At 30.0% G+C, this 17,592-nt stretch overlaps 1 protein-coding gene, 1 long non-coding RNA gene and 1 pseudogene across 2 annotated transcripts; 1 reads left to right on the top strand and 2 right to left on the bottom strand.

Annotated features, from left to right (window-relative positions):
- The first annotated feature begins 7,618 nt into the window (after positions 1–7,618).
- On the top strand, positions 7,619–8,391 carry LOC111022967 (uncharacterized). The gene is made up of 2 exons (XR_002603053.2): positions 7,619–7,745; positions 8,146–8,391. It is a non-coding gene; the product is annotated as an uncharacterized LOC111022967 (long non-coding RNA).
- A 436-nt stretch (positions 8,392–8,827) lies between these two features.
- Positions 8,828–10,065, bottom strand: LOC111007181 (cytochrome P450 72A397 pseudogene; annotated as a pseudogene).
- Positions 10,066–14,766: 4,701 nt separating this feature from the next.
- LOC111025854 (cytochrome P450 CYP72A219) lies at positions 14,767–17,592 on the bottom strand. The gene is given in 6 exon segments (XM_088120018.1): positions 14,767–15,344; positions 15,629–16,022; positions 16,111–16,291; positions 16,294–16,354; positions 16,440–16,657; positions 17,033–17,592. Coding segments are annotated over 6 exon segments (1,554 nt in total). The 5' UTR covers positions 17,307–17,592; the 3' UTR covers positions 14,767–14,918.

Raw genomic sequence — 17,592 nt, 5'->3', positions numbered from 1 at the left:
AAAAATAAATTGATGATATGTTCCACATAAATATTAATGAAATTGATGATATATTCCCCATAAATATTAATGGAAAAGAAACGACTTGATGATGGAGAATTGTTACGTGGGATCTAGAACTCAAGTCTAGATGTCATAAAGAGAGAATGATTTTTCACTAAAGTTGTCATTTTGCATATCGAACCGGCGAATGAATGAGAGGTTGGTGAAGGAAAAATGAGTTGTAAGTGATTATCGAGTTGGAGATCGATGACTCAGTATTATTGGGTTGTAAAGAACGTCATGGAACAAACACATGTTTGACTAGAATCTAAAATACTACCTTCATATAGTTTAAAATTTAAATGTTTAATAATAATAATTAGTTAAATTGATTTGTTTAAAAAATTTAATTTAAAGTTTGTTTTTTTTTAAATCAATTTTTAAGATTTTGTTAGATTTTGTAATAGTTAAATTTAGTTTAATTTTTTTTTTGCTATCTATTGTTTTTAGATTTTGTTAGATTTTTTATACTTAAATTAAATTTAAAGTTTGTTTTAGAAAAAAAAACAGATTTCTCGGTTTATTTTAAAATTAGATTTTTTTTAGTTAAATTTAATTTGAAGTTTGTTTTTAAAAAATAATAAGAAAATCTTTGCAGTGCCGCAGAATAATCAGATTTTGAAAAACAAATTATATCAGTTATTATCTTTTCAAAGATGACCTGTAAAACAAAAAGGCAAAAAAAAGTCAGTTTGTGCAAGTCTCTTAAATTATTTTTCAAACATTATTCTTGAAAATAGTTCGGTGGATAACATGTTTTGAAAATAATTTAAGACAAAGTAATATTTAAAAAAAATCTGAAAAAATAGTGAAGATTATTAAAAAAAAAAATTTAAAAATCCAGTTTTAGCTATCTAAAATTACCTAGGAAATTGAAAGTACTAATAGAAAAGTGGTTTTAATTAAAAATGACTTTTTTCGAAAATCATCCAAGAAGAGCATCTACAAAATTAGTAAATTAGTAAATATTTTTAAGCAAATAAATCTATAAAGAAATGTCTAGTCATGTTATCTGCTTAAGAGACGGTCTCCTCTGGTACAGAAAAGGAGATGATTTAATGTCGGAATAATTATTGAGAGACAGAGCTAGTATTGGGATGGGCACTATTTTTAAAAACAATTTGTAAATAATTCGTTATATTTTTATAATATTACAAAAAGGTCCCTGTTTTTTTTTTATTTGTTTTCTTTCCTGTTTCTGTGTGTCTTTTTGACAAAAATTATGTTTTTCATGCATTCTCTGATATGTTGGAACTTTCCTTCCACCTTTCTTTTTTCTTGTGTGTGTGTGTGTGAGATATTGCTATGGGGAAGAACTTATTGGAGTTTATGTTGTATTAGGAGTATATTTATAGTAACTTCGAGTACATTTAATTTTTAATATATTTTATTTTCATATATTTCTATTAAGAAATAAGAACTAGGAGTATACATTTTTATAATTGTATTTATAACCAGGAATTAATATAAGTATAATATACAATTTTTTATATTTTTATTGATAACTACAAATATATTAGTAATATACATTTTTTTTTAGATATTTTTGTTTGTACACGTTGTCATAACCCTGTTAGAATCCATATTCATGAATTAAATTTATCCAACCCATCAATCTAAGCTTTTGGATTGAATGGTGGTTTATGCTTAGAAAAACTTCTTAATTTTTAATTTTTTGAAATAGTTTTTTTTTTTATTTTCTATATATTTTAAAGTGCTTATTTGATAAATTTTTTGTTTTCGTTTTTAAATAGAAAACCAAATATGTTTGATATCTATATATTATTATTTGTTTTTAAGAGCTAAAGAAACGAAAGAAAAAAAAATACGAGGGGGAGAGATAGGCCAGAGAAGACAAATACAAGAGAGGAAAATAGAAGTTATTTGGAGAAATAAATTTTCAAGAGATCATATAAATTTGGGAGAAAAAATTTAGGGAGACAAAAATAATAGTTAAAGATAAAAAAGTTGTTGGGATTGGTGGAGTCAGAACGACGTCGGAACGAGCTAGGGAAGAGTCGGGACACTTCGAGGTCGAAACGAGGATGAAAAACAGAGAAGCGAGATGCTGCAGGCCACTTGGGCCAAGAAGACAGCACTGCGACACTAGGGGACAGCGCCTCGACGTTGTCCTGGTTGGTGCGTGGGAGTAGTTTTCCGTCCGTAGCACCATGGCACTGTTTCAATGTTTATAAATACGAATCCTCGGGTTTTAGGGTTTTACCAACCAAATAAGAGATTATTTGCAGCCGTTTTTTAGCGGGTTTTGACAGCTACTCGGGCATTGGTAGAAGCTTTAGGGTTGATCAAGATCGATATTATCGGGTAATTGTATCTTGATTCCGTGAGTTTTTCATTCTTGTTCCTAAGTATCAATTGTGTAAAATACTTAGAAGCTAGGGGTTTTTGTTGAGACTTCTAAGGGATATTTTGGGGAGTGTTATTATATCTTATCCTAAACAATATTAGTGAATTACCCACATGTAAGTGGAAGACTGGACGTAGCCCTTAGTGGTGAACCAGTATAATTTGTTGTGTCGTTTATTTGTGTTTACTGTTTCTCTTCCTATTTGCATATTTGTGGTTGTGTTAGATATTTTCCGTAGAAGAGGAAATCAATAAGGTTGATCAATTTCCCATCAAAAGTTAGAGAAATTTTAGAGTTAAAAAGGAGAGGGTGAGAAAGATAAGTTAGAAAAATGGAAATGACAAACCTAATGCACCATATATATTTTTTAGAATTTATTTAAGAAGCTTCCAAAGAACGGGATGGGGGAGATATTTTTGAGTAGGCTAAATTGTATTGTTCTATATGGAGCTCTCTATGTCTAAGCATTTTTTTTTTAATTACTCTCCAAATTATGTTTCTTTTTTCAAAAACAAAAAATGGATTCGTCAGTGTCATTCATTCACTCATTCAACTCAATTATTGAATTCAATAAGTGAGTGTCTTATTGTTATTGATAACTTTTTTTCAAACGTATGCAAATAGACAAAATATTTTATTGCAAATGTACGACACTTTTTTTTTCTTTTAATATAATGCAAATACACAAAATATTTGGATAGCAAAACAAACAAAGGATTAGTTGGAAAAATATCTTTGATTTGATGATTCAGATTTTAAATGTCGATGGAAATATTAATAAAATGTCGATATCGATAGATATTTTTGAAAAAATATAAAAACAAAAAAAATCGTAAAGAATAAAATATATAAATCAACGAATAAAAATTTCTATATAAGTTTAAAATGATTAATATAATATTCTCTTATCTGTGACATTTTTCATATTTTGTTGACATTTTGTTCATTGTTTTTTCTTTTTCAACGGTGTGAGTCTCTTCCACCAATTCTGACCTGACGTAGGCTAGAATTGAATGTTTACTTCGTCTTCTTTATAGGCCTCAATCAATTCACCAATTTTGATTTCCATATATTTGTTCATGTCTAGTATTGTATGTTTGAAATTTCGAAAAAAGGAGAATTATGTATTAAAATTCCATTGCCATGTCGATACTTTTATAAATATTTTCATATGTTCGGGGTGCGATATTGACATAAGTAGTTAATCGACATTTTTATTGTATCGCAAGAACTTAAACAAATATACAAAAATATCACCTCAAACAATACTTGCAAATATAACCATTCAAATCAATAATTCTCATTAATTAACAAGCAATTATGTCCACCTACATATAGGTTAATTAGTAATTACTATCATTACTATTAATAAAGGTCAAATATTAATTTAATTATCACGTAACCAATCTAAGTCTAGCTCAACACGTTAGTTAATTTATATATCATCGATTAAAGAGTCAAAATAAAAACATATGATTGTTACCATTATAGTAATACACTAATGCTAATTTCCTTTGTTGCATGCAGGGATGGTTCCACGTTGGGACCAAGGTACGTGCCTCCTTAATCAATTTTAATTAAATATAACATAGTATACAATTTGTTCAATAGAACAAGAGTGGCCAGTTGGTTTCCTACACTACGATCCTCGGTCATACTACCTCTTAATCTCTAAGTTATTTATCTTTTTATTATATTTATTTGGATTTATGTCCCTACCATAAAATTCTAGATCTATGTCTCTGTTGCATTTAGTAATCGGACATGAACACTATGGATGAAGAACAGTAACCATTGTAATATTTTTAAAATTCGTAGAACAAAATTACAAACCATTTTAAAATGTTGACAAATTAATCCAAACTCATGGTTGAAAGTTTTTTATGCTAAGAAATCAGAAGAAGCAAAAAGAAAAAAAAAAGAAAAGAAAAGAAAGAAAGAAACACGTGAAGCACGACAAACAGGCAAAATCGCACGATCATGGTGTCGATTAATCATTGTTAATTATTCGTATTCAAGTACGACGAAAGATATAATATAATATAATATAATATAGTGTATCTTTTTTTTTTTTACTACAAATAAAATATAGTATCTAATCATTGGGTTGGTTAACCTCTTATCATATCCCAACAATGGAAAATGGCTACAATATCTACGATATTCTTTTTCATATATTTTAGTTGAGGTTTGTTTCCAGTTTCTTACAGCTAGTGACGGTTATTGGTCATGTTAGATTATATTGTATGCTTTTGAACAGAGACTAGGTCTTGTGTGGCTCTATTATTCCTGTAGGATAAGGCATTATTTAGGTTCTTATCGGTTGTCATCATGGTGATAACTTTTAGTTTTTTGAATAACAGAAAAAAAATTATCTATTTTTTATGTGAAATAAATAAAAATTACTAATTTGGGCATCATGAAATTTGAACCAATGAACAATTCAGGATGGTTTCTTCCAATATTTTCTTTTAAAAAAAGGAAAAACTTAAAACTAAATATAACTAAAAAATTTAAAACCTATTTTAAAAGATATTCAAATAAATTAATTAACTAATTAAACATTCCCATTTGCATGGGGCCCTCGAATATGCATGGGACAAAACTTTGATGGAGGCAAAAATAGTATCACAAATTGTAGTTGGTTATTGGTTATGTTAGATTATTTTGCATGCTTTTGAATTTATGAAAGTCTTCCAATGATTTTCAATAGAGATTAGGTTTGGTCAAAATATATGTATATTTATGTGTGAATATATATAAGTGTGTATATATATATATATCCCCTTTAAAACTATCAATATTCACGGGGTTTCATTTCAAAATAAATTGATAATGAGAAGAGTAGTCTATGTTTATTATAAACTTGTGTAAGATCATTTTTCTTTTCAACGTGGGATCTTTAATAGAAACCGCATGTTCCACAAATAAATGTAATGAGTCATTAATAATATCCGTCTCTAATTGATATTGTTTGACAAAGTTAGATTTGGTATACAAGCTAGTAGTATCATATTTTGCTAACTGAGCTTCAATGGAGTGCGTAATAGAATAATTTATCCACGTGATAATCTTCAAATTGTCAGCCTGCGAATTAACTACCAAAGATTCATAATTATTTGCCTTGTGTCTTTAGGTTTAAAGCGCACACCCATAACGTAGTTCTACATAGATTTTCCACGTAAGAAATTCTTCGTAACAGAATTCCAATGTGAATAATTTTTACTCTTCCATGGTAGAGAATCATCCTTACAAATCCACATAACAGCAGATTTTGGAATCTCAATGTCTTTTTACCAAAACAACCATCAAAATTTTACTTGAATATAGGGAGAGGAAAAAAAAAAGTAGGTCGAAATTCAAAAGAAAAGTGTCTTAACCATGTTTGGATCGGCTATACAGACTATGTTACTATAAATGGTACCTCCAAGAGATTATGTTGATGTTACATATACTTTTTGTACTGCCACTCAATTAATTAATCTTTATCCCTCTATCTATTGATTGTATCATCTTTTCTTTTCTTTTTTTCGAGTTTGTTGATGCGTGGATTTCGGTCCTCTGATTCTCCTCCTCACACACACGTAACTCGATAATTTAGGGATGATACCTGCAAAACCAAATCGATCTGAACCGGTGGGGCTCCGATGCCTTAGTTAACAAGGGAAAGTTGAGAAAGCAATGAACCGGAGATATTTTTAAAGATTCCACTAATTAATAATAATTTTTTAATTAATGATTGGAATAATAATTTTTTTTCTTTTAACTGATGTTTGGAATAATAATTCGTTTTTCTTTCTTTCTTTTAAAGATTCCACTAATTAATAACAAAAAAAAATTTTAAGGACTTGATCTTCTCCTAAAATGACAGTTTGAATTCACAACCAAGTGGTTAGGTTTTGGGGAGGGAGAAGCAGTCACAAAGAGAGGCCTACTAGTCATAAACTTCTCTCTCACCACTCCTCACTCATTTTTCGTATTCTATCGCACGGTATTTCACTCACCCTAACTTATTTTATCTTCTTCCATTTTCTTTGGTTACTACTTTATTTTATTTTCTTCATTTTTTTTTGTCTCCTTATTCATTTACTCTCAAATTTTGCTCTATCACTATTTTCACCATAACTTTCTTCTTCATCGTTTGATTCGCAATACGTTTAAATAAGAAGGCAAAATTGGAGTTTGTTTTCAGAACGGTAAGTTTCCATATTGTTATCGAATAAAGTAGATTGATGTACTTCCTCATGTATTATTTTTGTCTACCCTATGTTCCAAGTATAAATTTAATTCTTTCGACATTATTGTTCGGATATGTTTCTTCCTTTATACTCCTTGCTAATTTCATATTATGGTTGCTTGAACTATTTGTAACATGAGATCTTATTGATTATCTTTCTAACCTATGATATTTGGCAAATGTATATATTATGTAATATATTATACAATAAATGTTATTTTTCTTAATTTTATTAAATATCTTCAACTTAAAATTTGCAACTTTCTAACAATAAAACCTTAAATACTCGGAAGGTCAATATTCTTGGATTCTTTGGATTCTTGAGGTTAAAAGATCAATATCTCGGGAGGTCAAGATTTGATTTTCGATATCTTTTCTAACTTTCGTAATGAAATTGTGTGTTTTTAATCGTCATTTTCTCATTTATAACCATGTTTTGCTTTAAAAATAATAATTAAATCAACAATACAAAATTTTTTGTATTTAAAAAAAATTAAATTTCAAAACAAATAAACACCTTTTCTTTAAAAATTAAAAAAATATATTTTTTTTCATTTTTGTAATTAGTTTTGTGGTTAAAAAAGGCTTTTTAAATAATAAAAAATATTTTTGTAGAAGCACTCCCTCCCCTCCTAAAAAAGAGTTTGACATTTTTTAGAAGTATTTGATATTTCTAAAAGTTAACCGATCAAATCTTTTTCTTTAATATTTTTCTAGATCTTTTTTTCTAAAAAAAAGTTCTATGGCGATTTAAGAGGCCAAATTACATTTAAAAATAAAAATAAAATTCTTTTTTCTTTGAAAGCCATTTTTCTTGAAAATAATATGAGAAAATAAATTATTGTTCATGAACGAGTATTGTGGGGTGCTAAGACATTTTCCATATACAAAAGACTCCTGAACTTGATGTGGGCGCACAGACAAAGTTTTCGTCCACATGCCATGGCGCTGTATCGACTTATAAATTATGCAGTATCGCGTTTTTTAGGTTTTTGAACTATTTCAAGTTGTTTGTCATAGCAGTTTGTGGCAGATTGGAAACATAGGCTCAGGGTATTGGTAGCAGCATTGAGATAGATCAAGATAGTCATATTCGAGGTAATTAAATCTTGATTCTTGTGAATTTTTCATTCATCTACCTAAGTATCATTATTGTGTTAAATACTTAGAAGCTAGGAGTTTTTTGTTGGGACCTTTAGAGAGTGAACATTTGTGGGGAGATATATTTGAGAGTGCGGAAGACTAGACCATAAATAATTGGGGTGAACCAATATAAATCTGTTGCGTCGTTTATTATTTTCCCTACATTTTTCTTTGTTTTGTAATTGGCTGAAATTATTATGCAGCGCCTAATTTTCCAACATCAAAGTTTTAAAACTAAATAAAAGTAGTTTTCAAAATTAGAGAGTGTTCACCAATTGGTTCAACTCGATTTAAGAGCTGAATTGAAACCAAACCAAAAAATTTATCCTAAAAAATAAAAACTGTATCGAACCAGGAGACGCACGAAGGGGAAGGATGTGTTGCACCGTGTTCGTGATGAAGAGGAAAAGGTCGCACCGTTCGCCGATGGGTTTCGTCGCTTGGAGGAGATATCGCTAGGGGAGAGCTAAGAAGAAGAATAAAGGATGGGGAGTTCGAATCAAAGAGGGAAAAAGAATGAGGCTCATAGTTAGAGAGGGTTTTTTTTTAATAATAATAATAACAATAATATCGGGCTCGATTCGGTTTGATTTTGGTTAAACCGAATGAATCAAACCGATATGATCAATTTAAAAAAATAGTTGGATTATTTTAATGCTATCTTTTCATAAATTTTGCTTTTATTTTTTAAATTTGACATAGAATTATAATAAATTGGGGATGAAGGAAAGAGCTAGCATGGAATTCCCTCATTCTTGGAATCATAGTATGGGACTACTTATTGATGAATTGTTGAGATATATAAACTATGATGTGGTTATGGTAGATATCATAAATGAATTAAATTTACTCCATTCATCTTGGATATTCTTTCGTGGGAGGAGTAGTTTTTCAGTGGTTTGGCTCCTTTTTATCGGAAAAAAAAAAAAAGATCCCATGTCTTGGAATAAAGCTAAGAGAGGTTGCATTTTTATGTTCCTATTCAACGATAAATATTTTCTCATTACTCGTTAAATAGTTTAAATGCAATGGCAACCTCACAGTTGCATCCCAAACTATAAAAAAATAAATAAGTAAGAAGAAAAAGTCAGATCGAAGTCATATCTATCACAAACATGGGACCACAAGATGATATAACCTCCATGTTGAGGCTGATAATCATATTAGCAATGGGATCATGAGTATATGATGGAGAAAGCCGTAGTATTTTTGCCTCCGTCGTGGAAAAATTTTGGCCCATCCATATTCAAGGACCCCATCCAAATAGAATGAAAGCAGGTTGAACTTTTGTTGCATTAGAAACTCCCTCTGAGAATCTCTTTGGGTTGAATTCATCTACATCCTCCCTCTATATTTCACGATTATGATGGATTAGGATAACTGGTATGCCCAACAACACTCCTCCTGACATTGTTAAGTCTCCAAGTTTTGTCTCCTTTTCTAAAAGACGCATACTAGTAGGTGGGTATAGCCTTAAAATCTCATTCAAAATCATAGTTACCTATAGCACCGTAAGATATTAAAAGATAAACAATAATAATTAAATAGCTGAGAATAATTTGACTTACGACTTTAAGGTGAGTTAAACCATCATAATATGGCTCCTTGTTTCCAAATACTTGAAGGACTTCTGCTCTAGTTCGACTCTTGGCATTCCGTGTGTGAACTCAACAGAACCATCGTCCAAATTAACTAGTAACGATGTTGTGGTTTCTTGGCTTGCAAGATGGAAGACCTTGCATTCTTTAACATCTTCTAAACTTATTCCAACATCTTTGTTATTGTCGTGTTCTCGAATTTCATTTAAATTCGATTCTAGGAGAAGACCTAACAAATCCCTTTGTACTGCTAATTGACCTTTCTCTATGTGTTTTGCCTTTTTTTAATGATACTTAAAAGCTAATTGCTTATTTCTCTATCTAATCTTTTCATTTCATTGTTCGACTTGGTTTGTACGAATTTGCACAAAAAATTAATAATAGCTTATGAGGGAAAGAGAAATTTTAGACTAGAAATGATTAGTTTTACGTGCCTCCATCCTGGAATATAAAATCCAGATGTCGATTTAGTTACAAGAGCAGTCAATTCTTTTAAAAGTCGGAAGATCATTTGTCCTTCCTTGTAACTACTCCCACAAGTTGTTCGAAGAGATGATATCAGCCATTAGATTGTATAGATAAGGCATGATATCTAACTCGCACGACCCATCTTCTGAAACTAGTCTTTCCCATTGGCTAACAATGTTATTACGTGTGTTGAAGAATGTTGGTACCATGTCCTATACATGTGTGTGTGGATTTAATAATTAGAATTCACCAACTCTCGAAGAAAAAGAGTAATATGACAATTAATTAATGTTGATACCTTCAACTTCAAGAAATGGAATGCAGGGCCAATTATGTTCTCATGTTTGGCCCATTTTGCCCCTTGGTAGCTTATATTCCTTCTAGAATGAATTCTTACCTGCAACCATCAAATTCCAACCATATTATATATATATTATGCTCTCCTTAAACATAATATACAAATGTATGTTATTGTCACTATATGGGACAATACAACAAACATTTTTTTTCTGGTAAGAAGAGAGCAATAACATTAATTATATATTAATTATATTTCATGTTGAATAATTTCAAAGAATTTTAATACCCGTGGGTAGGTATGATCTCCTCACTTTCCACCATTAAAAAAATAACAATTATTTTATTTTTCTAAGAAAATATTGCATGCATGATCTCGAAATAAAATCACCTTTTCTCTCTATTCACATCCTAAATTCTCTCTTTTCTCAGTGAAGGAATCTTATAACTGTTGAAATAGGTTGAAATAGGGTGGGGTAAGTTCCATAGAAAAGTTACTTAAACCTCTCTCTTCATTTACTCAAAGAATGGATAAAACTTGTGTGTATTTTTATTTAAACGAAATAAATAATTTCACCGAACCATTTATTGCAAAACAACACCCAATAGCCTGCAGTCAAAGAACGAACACAAAGTTAAACTTTAAAAGAAAAATAATAATAATAATAATAACACCCAATATACTGACTCAAAAATAAAATTAATAAAAATGTATAAAGCAATAATAACACAATAAATAATGATATTGCAAATGCAAATCAGATATTTATCTGTAAACGACACAAATATGCCATTGAAATAAAAACCGTCAACCGTCAACCGTCAACCGTCAACCGAACCGCATTTTCAGAAATGATAATTATTAAACTGAACCGAATGACAAGATAGGTAGAAAACCAAGCCGAGCCGAACTAAAAATGGACGGTTCTAGCAGTTCGGTTTCACCGTTTGGATGGATATCAAGCAAAGGAGGAGTGGGAAAGTTTATGAAGAGAGATGTGTATTGAGCTAATTACTAGCTAGGAAGTTGTGAGTGGACCAAAAAACCAATCAAACTGAAGTCCGTTGAACGGTTTGAGAGTTGCATTGATCCGATGTCGATCTGACCGACCGATCGATTTATATAGTAAAAAAAGATTTGTTTTCTTTTTTGTATCTCATTCATGTGAATCGCGTGAATACCCTCTTCAATTGAGATAATAATAGATGAATTAGATTTATTCAATCCATCAGTTTAAGCTTTTCGGTTGAGTGATGGTTTTTTCATCCTTAAAATGATATAAAAGCGGGAGATTCAGAGCCATGTACTGAAAATGAGAGAGTACAAAAATTGATGCTACCAAGAATTCCAACCAACCGATAAATGGAGAGAGAGCCTTAACAATCAAGAAACATGTGAATTATTGAACAAAAGACAACATAAATGTACTATTGCACTACTAGAAATATGAGCTTGAATGATAGTTTAAAATTGTCATTGATGCATTTACAACTACAGTTATAATTCCATCAACTTTTTCAAAGATTATCGATTGAGAAATTAATTGGTAAGAAAAGTTGGCTTGGATGCTAGAGTAGTGTCTCGCCTTGTAGATTGGATAACGAAGGTTTTTGAGAATAATGTTATTTAAAGCACAAATTACGAAAATAATGTAAATTTTAAATAGCAACTGAACTAGAATTTTTTAGGCATTTAATTACCTAAAAACTCTAACATTTAGATATTTATCAAAATAGAGAGACAATTTATGAGTCACTCATGTGAAACACTGAATCTTATGTTCGGATATCTTTCTTCCTTTATGTAGAATAGAGATGACAATAATGTGGGTGCGAGCGAGGATGTTCTCCCCCATTCTCGTACTCATGAAAATTTTTAGTCTCCCTCTCCCCCTCGTTCTTGGGTCCGAGAGATGTTCTGAAGAAAAATTATCGGTTTTATAATTATTTTTAAGTATTTTTAGAATTTAAGTATAAAAAAAGTGTAATAAATATATATTTTTCCTATTTATTGGACCCGACCCTGCGGAAATTTTTGTCTTCCCCCTAATGTAAAGACATGAAATATAAGTTTAGAGATATGTAAATAAACTTTTGAAAGATAAATTTTAGAGAGATAAATAAAAAGATTTAAAAAAAACTGTGAAAGAAAAATTAAAGACAAAAAAAAGGAAAATTGTAGAGAAAAAAAATAAAGTCGAGAGGAAAAGATATGTTAAAGAAAAAAAAGAAATTATAAAGAAAGAGAAAAAATTATAATGGAAACAAATTTAGAAATAATAACGAGATTCAAAATATAATTTTTAGAGAAAATACATAAATACAAAGATAAATAAAAGTTACAGTGAAATAAAATTGAACGAGAAAATAAAATATAATTTTCAGAGGAAAAAATACAAAGAAAAAGAAAAATTATAAAAGATGAAATTTTAAAGAGAAAAAAATTAAGAAAAATATTAAATTTTTAGAGAGAGAAATGAAACTGGTCTGTTAGGAAAAAAATACATAAAAATTTGAAGAGAGACAGATAATAATAAATATTCAAAATATGAAAATTTTAGAGAGAGAAAAAGAAAATTTGTAGAGAGAAATTTAGAAATAAAAAAATTTTAGAATGAGAAATAAATTTTTTTAAAGATAATATGAAAAAGAAAAAAAAATTGAGTATTAGAAGAAAAAATCAGATTTTTGAAAACAAAAACATGTCGTTGAAAACTACTTTTTTTTTTTTTAATTTACATAAAATTTCAAAATGGTTTTTGAAAAAAGAAAAAACAGAAAATTAAATTGGTTATCAAGCAAACCTGTTTTTGAAAAACTAAGAACCAAAAATAAAAAATAAAATGGTTATGAAACGGAACTTGAAAACAGAATTCAAAGTATGGTGTATAATTTCACTCAAGATATACAAGTCTAAAATGGATCATGTCTTTGTATTTTCCATAGACCCACGAAGATTTATACACATTCTATTATATGCTAATAAAGATTTAAAAAAAAAAAAAAGCAATTTTCTTTCAATCTAAAATTTCAAAATTACAAGTTGCTCATAACTATCCCAAGGTGAAGTCTGCCTCTTGGCACCGCGATTCCAAGTTCTCTCTCCATTTGTCACTTTCTTCTTATACTTTTCTTCAACACTTTCACTTGGACCAAAACTTGTTTGTTTTAGGTTGGATTCGTAACCATTTCGTTTTTTGTTTTTTGTTTTTTATTTTTAGTTTTTCAAATATGATTATTCGATAATTAATTCAATCTTCTGTTTTTTGTTTTTCAAAAACCATTTTGAAATTCTATATAAATTTCAAAAACAAAAAAAAATGGAGTTTTCAAAATCTCATTTTTTCTTCTATTACTCAACTTTTTTTTCTTTCTCTCTCATTTATGTTTAAACAATTTATTTCTCACTCTAAAACTTTATTATTTCTAAATTTCTCTCTACAAACTTTATTTTTCTCTGTGAAGAGTTTTCATATTTTGAATATTTATTATTATTTATCTCTCTCCAAATTTTGCTGTATTTTTGTTTTTTTTCCTTATAGACCAGTTTTTCTCTGTCTAAAAATTTAATATCTTTTCTAACTTTTTTCTCTTTAAAATTTCATTTTTATAACATTTCTTTTTATTCGTAATCTATTCTTTCCTCTGATTTTATTTTTTCGTTCAATTTTCTTTAACGGTAACTTTTATTTATCTTTGTATTTATTTATTTTCTTTAAAAATTATATTTTGAATCTTGTTTTTATCTCTAAATTTATTTCCACTATAATTTTTCTCTTTCTTTATAATTTTTTTCTTTAACATATCTTTTCCTCTCGACTTTATTTTTTTTCTCTACAATTTTTCTCTTTTTGTCTTTAACTTTTCTTTCACTATTTTTTTTCTAAATTTTTTTATTTATCTCTCTAAAATTTATCTTTCAAAAGTTTATTTGCATTCCTCTAAACTTGTATTTTCATGTCTGTACATTAGGCGTTCCGCATATCCCAAAAATAGGAAATGCATGTCCCAACCCCGTCCCGTCCCCGATTCTATTTTTTAAATAATTAATATATATTTGTTACACTTTTTTTATACTTAAATTCTAAAAATAATTATAAACAATTATAAAATCGTTAATTTTTCTCGAGAATATCTCTCGGATCCAAGAACGAGGTGGAGACGGAGACTAAAAATTTTCACGGGGGAGAGCATCCCCACTCGTTCCCACACCATTGTCATATCTTCTCTACATAAAAATTTTCTCTCTCTAATATGTATTTTCAATTTTCTAACTTTTTAAAAATAAAAAACTAAATATGGTTACCAAACATGTTTTGGTTTTCTGTTTTTCAAAAACAAAAAATAAAAATCGTTATCAAACATATATGGTTTTTGTTTTTAAAAACAGAAAACCAATAACCAAAAACTAAAAACAACAAAAATCAAAAACTACAATGGTTATCAAACGGACCCTTAATTTTCTAACTTAAACTTATAAATACTACTATGATATTTACTTTTTAGAAACGTTTTTAATATTTAAGCCAAGTTTTAAAAACTAAATAAAAATCATTTTTAAAATTAAACTGTCGATTGGTCCTTTTTATCCCAAAATATCTCATATCTTGTAATAAAGGCAAGAGAGGTTGCATTTTTATTTTGATATTGAAGAATAAATATGTTCTCATAATTTGCTAAATAATTTAAATATCAATCCCATAAATTGATCTCTTCCAAAATTAAAAAACGAGTCATATTTAACACAAACGTAGGGTGACTACCATTACAATTTGTGAAAGATGATATGAGCTCCATGTTGAGGCTGAGTGGTCATAATAGCAATAGGAGCATGAGTATATGAGGGAGAAAGCTCAAATGAGAAGGATCGAAGAACTAAAGATAGTAGCATTTTTGCCTCCATCATAGAAAAGTTTTGGCCCATGCATATTCGAGGACCCCATCCAAATGGGAAGAAAGCAGGTTGAACTTTTGCTGCATTAGAAACTCCCTCTGAGAATCTCTCTGGGTTGAATTCATCTGCATCCTCCCCCCATATTTCACGATCACGATGGATTAGAATAACTGGTATGCCCAACAACACTCCCCCAGGCATTATTAATTCTCCAAGTCTGGTCTCTTTTTCAAAAATACGATTCAGCATACCAGCAGGTGGGTATAGCCGTAGGACCTCGTTCAAAATCATAGTTACCTGTGGCATTGTAAGATGTTAAGGAAGACATGAAGGGACCTAACAAGGCCTATAAGATGCATTAGCAGCTCCTCTTATCACCAATTATGAATCTTAACATAAAATTCACATTATTTCTCAAGATCTTGTACAATATATTCTTCTTTTTTTTAGTTCAACAATGCATGGCAGAGATTCAAACCTTATACTCTTCTTATTGTTTTATTTTTCACTTATAGTACTATACTTTTTTAATTAAAAGATAAACAATAATAATTAAAATAGTAGAGAATAAATTGACTTACGACTTTAAGGTGAGTCAAACCATCATAATGAGGTTCTTTGTTTCCAAAGACTTGAAGGACCTCTGCTCTAGCTCGTTCTTGCCATTCCTTGTGTGAACTCAATAGAACCATCGTCCAAACTAGTAATGATGCTGTGGTTTCTTGGCCAGCTAGATAGAAAACCTTGCATTCTTTAACAACATCTTCTAAACTTATGCCAACATCTTTATTATTGTCATGTTCTCGAATTTCATTTAAATTTGATTCCAAGAGAAGACCTAACAAATCTCTTTTTTGTACTGCTAATTCACCATTCTCTAAGGACTTTTGCCTTTTCTTTATGATACCCAAAAGCAAATTACTTATTTCTCTGTCTAATCTTTTCATTTCATTGTTCGATTTGGTTGGTACAAACCTGCACACACACACAAAAATAATAATAATAATAGCTTGTGATCAGGGAGAAGAGAAATTTTAAATTAGAAATGATTAGTTTTACGTACCTCCATCCTGGAATATAAAACCCAGATGCTGATTTAGTTACCAGCTCAATCAATTCTTTCAAAAGTTGGAAGATCATTTGTCCTTCCTTGTAGCTACTCCCACATGCGGTTCGAGAGATGATATCGGCCGTTAAATTATGAAGATAAGGCATGACATCCAACTCGCACGATCCGTCTTTGAAACTAATCTTTCCCATTGGCTAACCATCTCGTTACACGTGTTGAAGAATGTTGGTACCATGTCCTGTAAATGTGTGTGGATCTAACAATTAGAATTCAGCAACTCCAAAAGAAAAAGGAATAATATGAGAATTAATAATGTTCAATACCTTCAACTTTAAGAAGTGAAATGCAGGGGCAATTATCTTCTTGTGTTTGGCCCATTTTGCCCCTTGGTAGCTTACAATTCCTTCTAAAAGTAGCTTGATCATGGGGTTTAAATTTGGCTTAGGAACATCATCAATTAGAGAAAATATATCTTTGAGTTTTTCTGGCTCCATTATGTGCACTCTTGGATACGGCCCAAACCACGTGAATGAATTCTTACCTGCAACATATTTCATATATCCACTCCTTAAACATAATATATAAACATTTAAATTCTCTTTTTTCTCGTAAAGAAATCTTAGAACTAGTCATCCAAATAGATCCATCATAGAGTGGAATAACTTTCTCGAGAAAAGTTATTTAAACATCACTCTTTGTTTTTATTCAAATGAGAATAAAATTTAAGTGTTTGCCGATAGGTAAGACCACTAAAAAATGATAATTAAGAAATATGAATGTATGGAGAAAATAAAAATAAGTAGTTGACAATTTTTTTAATGATATACCTACCTTGATAAACACCTAAATATTATTTGTACTGAGAACTCATTAGCATCCGTCGTAAGGGTCGAATAAAGAAGGGATGTAAATTTACCATAGTTTTGTATGGTTTGATATTCGGAGGGGATGATACGTGGAGCAATATGATGGGAGAAGTTCATCGGCTTGGAGTTTGCCCGCTCCGACAGGGCCAATCCGTCGTTCAAGTCGCCGTAGAAAATCCGGTAGGAATTTCCGGCGAAGCCTTGGCCTCTGAGCAACTGCTCAAGTCTCTTCGGCCTGAGCCAAAGCCAGTTCACAACACTCCATCCCCATAATAATCCAACCAAGCTCACCAAAACCACCATCCAAATCCATACAACTGACATATCTTCTCCACACACGAGGAATAACAAATACTAAGTTATTTGAGAGAATTTTGGTGCAATTCTTTGATCGGATCGACTCATTTACGAACACGGTGGTTTTAATAGGTGGCCTGGGACGGATTTACCGAGGACCTTGAATTTCGAGTAATATATGTCGACCTCTAAAAATGGGCTTTAGCTTAGTGGCTTCTAAGTGAACATCTGTTACATTCACAATTGACAGCACAGGAGTTTGATATCTCTCCAAAATTTTTTAGTTATTTTATTTCTTTTTGGCTCATATTTA

Source organism: Momordica charantia (assembly GCF_013281855.1).
Source record: "Momordica charantia cultivar OHB3-1 chromosome 11 unlocalized genomic scaffold, Mcharantia_2.0 BLBB01000011.1, whole genome shotgun sequence".
NCBI lineage: Eukaryota > Viridiplantae > Streptophyta > Magnoliopsida > Cucurbitales > Cucurbitaceae > Momordica > Momordica charantia.
This window is presented reverse-complemented; position numbering and strand designations above follow the sequence as displayed.